General features: G+C 46.0%; 1 protein-coding gene across 1 annotated transcript; it reads left to right on the plus strand.

The window, feature by feature from the left end:
* The first annotated feature begins 248 nt into the window (after positions 1–248).
* On the plus strand, positions 249–1,605 carry FOXD1 (forkhead box D1). Its single transcript, XM_040341452.1, has one exon. The coding sequence runs from the start codon at positions 521–523 to the stop codon at positions 1,499–1,501; it is 981 nt and encodes a 326-aa protein (XP_040197386.1). The 5' UTR covers positions 249–520; the 3' UTR covers positions 1,502–1,605.
* The last annotated feature ends 1,666 nt before the right edge of the window (positions 1,606–3,271 follow it).

Raw genomic sequence — 3,271 nt, forward strand, 5'->3', positions numbered from 1 at the left:
CAGTGAGTGTGCCCCATGGACAAATGAGTGAGCAGTGCAGTAACCATCCCTGGTTTGTTCTGTGCAGCCAATGTAGACAATGCAGTCACTGCAGTGTTGGGTGCCCATAATCTTGTAGCGGTGGGTATTGGTGTCAGTGAAAGGTGCCCATAGTCTTGTCCCGGTGGGTATTGGAGTCAGCTCGCCCTGATCACCATTAGCCCGGAGTGACGTCTCCAGCCATGTGATTCGCCCCGTTTGCTATAAGGAGAGCAGAGAGCCGCCCTCTTCTGGACTGAGCGGCAGCCTATCCTCAGAGCTTGGCTCAGCCTGCTCCCAATACCGTCCGCGCCCAACCATCTCGCAATGATCGCTCCTCTTCGGGTCCGCTCCTTATGATCGCCCCCGATGCCTGAATGCAGGTGTGGGCTGTGTCGGAGGTCAGCGTACCTAGACTGGTGGTGGTGCCAGGAGGGCAGAGCTGAGGAGAGAGCCTTCTCCTCCCAGCCCTTCATCAGCCTTATGATCTGTCGTACAAGCCATGACTCTGAGCTCTGAGATGTCCGATGCCTCTGCCTTGGCTGATGAGACCGATATCGATGTGGTCGGAGAGGGGGAGGATGAGGAGCCCAGGGGGTACACCGAGGAGGAGGAAGAGGAGGTGGTGGTGGCAGAGGACATGTTGATGCCCAGGTCCCCCCAGTGCTCATCCAGTAAGACTTCCAGTAAGAACACCCTGGTGAAGCCCCCCTACTCGTACATTGCCTTAATCACCATGTCCATCCTGCAGAGCCCCAAGAAGAGGCTGACCCTGAGCGAGATCTGCGACTTCATCAGCCAGCGCTTCCCTTACTACCGCGAGAAGTTCCCCGCCTGGCAGAACTCCATCCGACACAACCTCTCCCTTAACGACTGCTTCGTCAAGATCCCCCGGGAACCCGGCAACCCGGGCAAGGGCAACTACTGGACACTGGACCCCGAGTCGGCCGACATGTTCGACAACGGCAGCTTCCTGCGGAGGAGGAAACGCTTCAAGCGGCAGCAGAGCCCGGAGATGCTGGGGTTCCGGGAACCCGGACATTTCCTCCCCACCGCCGCCTATGGCTATGGACCTTACAGCTGTGGCTATGGAATCCAAATCCAACCTTTCCACCCGCACTCAGCCCTCCTCGCCTTCCAATCCCAGCACAGACAGCCAGTCCCTGGGGCCCCTAGCATGGCAGCCCCGGCACTCCTACCCAGGACCTGTACCTTCTACCCCCAACACCTCAACCCGGCCCTTCAGGGGCCCCTACAAACTGCCAAGAGCGGAGCCAGGTCCACCTTCTCCATCGACAGCATCATAGGTGGGGACCTCAGCCCTGGACAGTGCAACCCTTCCAAAGCCTCTGGGGCCCCTCCTGTCCTCTCTAGGGCCCTGGTGACTTTCTCCGGCTCCCCTGTTGCTTTAGGTGGGGCCCTGCAGCCCGGAACAATGCTCACCAATGGGGAACCCTATGCCACTAGGATCTCAAACTCTTAATCAAAGTCAGGCTTTTACCGAGAAGGTAGGAGGCTTTCTATGGGGTGTGCATTCTCTTTTGCCTTTTTTTTAGGCTCGAGCTACATGGGCAATTTTGTGATTGAGCGACTAAAAGAAAAATGCTGACCATACAATATGCAACATGATTGTACAATCTCCTTGACATTCACATGGGCGACACATTTTTTACTGATCTTATTAGGCATGCTTTTTTTTTTTCAAGCACAAAAGTTCCTAATGATTAGTTATATACTTGCGTAAAATTGTTCTCTCCCCCAATACCTACCTAGGTATGTCCTCAGACATTGGATTTTTGGATTCTGTGATAGAGATCTGAACGCAATGCATGTTTACACACTTGTGTGAAAGTCCCCATTGAAAGCAATGCAGCTGCGTTCAGATCAGTACAAAAAAAAAAAAAAAAATGCATGCATTTGTTTACTACCATGTGAATGAAGCCTTAATTGCTGACCATACAATATACAACAGGATTGTACAATCTCCTTTAGATCTACCAACAATGTACGGGCCACTGTGAATAAATAAAACGTTATTATAAAGGATTGTCCTCATAATACATGGTTTTGGTCAATTTATTTGAGATTGTACAATTATCAGCTAGCAGTGTAGTGAGATTTATTTTTATCCAGGCCTTTAGTTGTTCCAGTAGTTACACTTTCTTAAGATCATGTGGAAATGAGTATGCATTGCTTGTACTTATTCAAAAGATGGGGGGGGGGGGGGGGGGGGGGGGGAATTACTAAGGTAGGTTGCAGCACTGAGCTGCTGGGGTTGATCCACTAAAAAGTTTCCAAGGGAATTTTCGCTTATAGGGAATGTGGTGAAAATTCACTTTGCAAGGAATACACAATCACATGCAAAGGGAAATAAAATAAATGGTATTTTTTGCTAATTTAAGTGGTGTCTTATCACTTATATATAAGTAGATATGAGGTGGTGACAGCATTTTGTATAACAAATACACACACATATATATATATATATATATATATATATATATATATATATATATATATATATATATATATATGTGTTTTTTGCTTGCACATGATTGGATGATCGGAGTCATGATATGATATGATATAGATATGAGGTGGTGACAGCATTTTGTATAACAAATATGTATATATATATATGTATATATATATATTTATATATATATATATATATATATATATATATATGTATGTATGTATATATATATATATATATATATATATATATATATATATATATATATATATATATATATATATGTGTGTGTGTTTTTTGCTTGCACATGATTGGATGATGGGAGTCACCTTATTCACAAAGCTAAAGAAAAATCCTCTTGCAAAGAGAACAGTCTATTGGCCTTTAGTGGATCAACCCCCAGCGATCAGGTGACTGAAAATGGCCTTTACCCTCATGGGGTCTATTTTGTAAATGAATAGGAAAGTGAATAAGGCGAATCTGTGTTAAAGTGTATCTACACTCCCCCCCCCCCCCCCTCCAAAATGCAGCTTACCGTTGCTTATGTGGTGGCTGCATTTGTCCCCCACATTTTTCTTTCTTTATTTTAACCTGATAGTTCTGCCATTAACACACATTCATGTCCCAGGGTGGCATGCAATGTGCTGGGGCTACATAACACCCCCTTTCTTGTTCATAATAGAGGGAGGTGTTATGTAGTCCATAGAGATAGCAATGCTAACTTATAACTGTCCACTGGCAGGGTAGTGGAAGGTATCAGCTCAAAAGATTTTTTAT

The sequence above is a fragment of the Rana temporaria genome, chromosome 1 (genome assembly GCF_905171775.1).
Source record: "Rana temporaria chromosome 1, aRanTem1.1, whole genome shotgun sequence".
Lineage (NCBI taxonomy): Eukaryota > Metazoa > Chordata > Amphibia > Anura > Ranidae > Rana > Rana temporaria.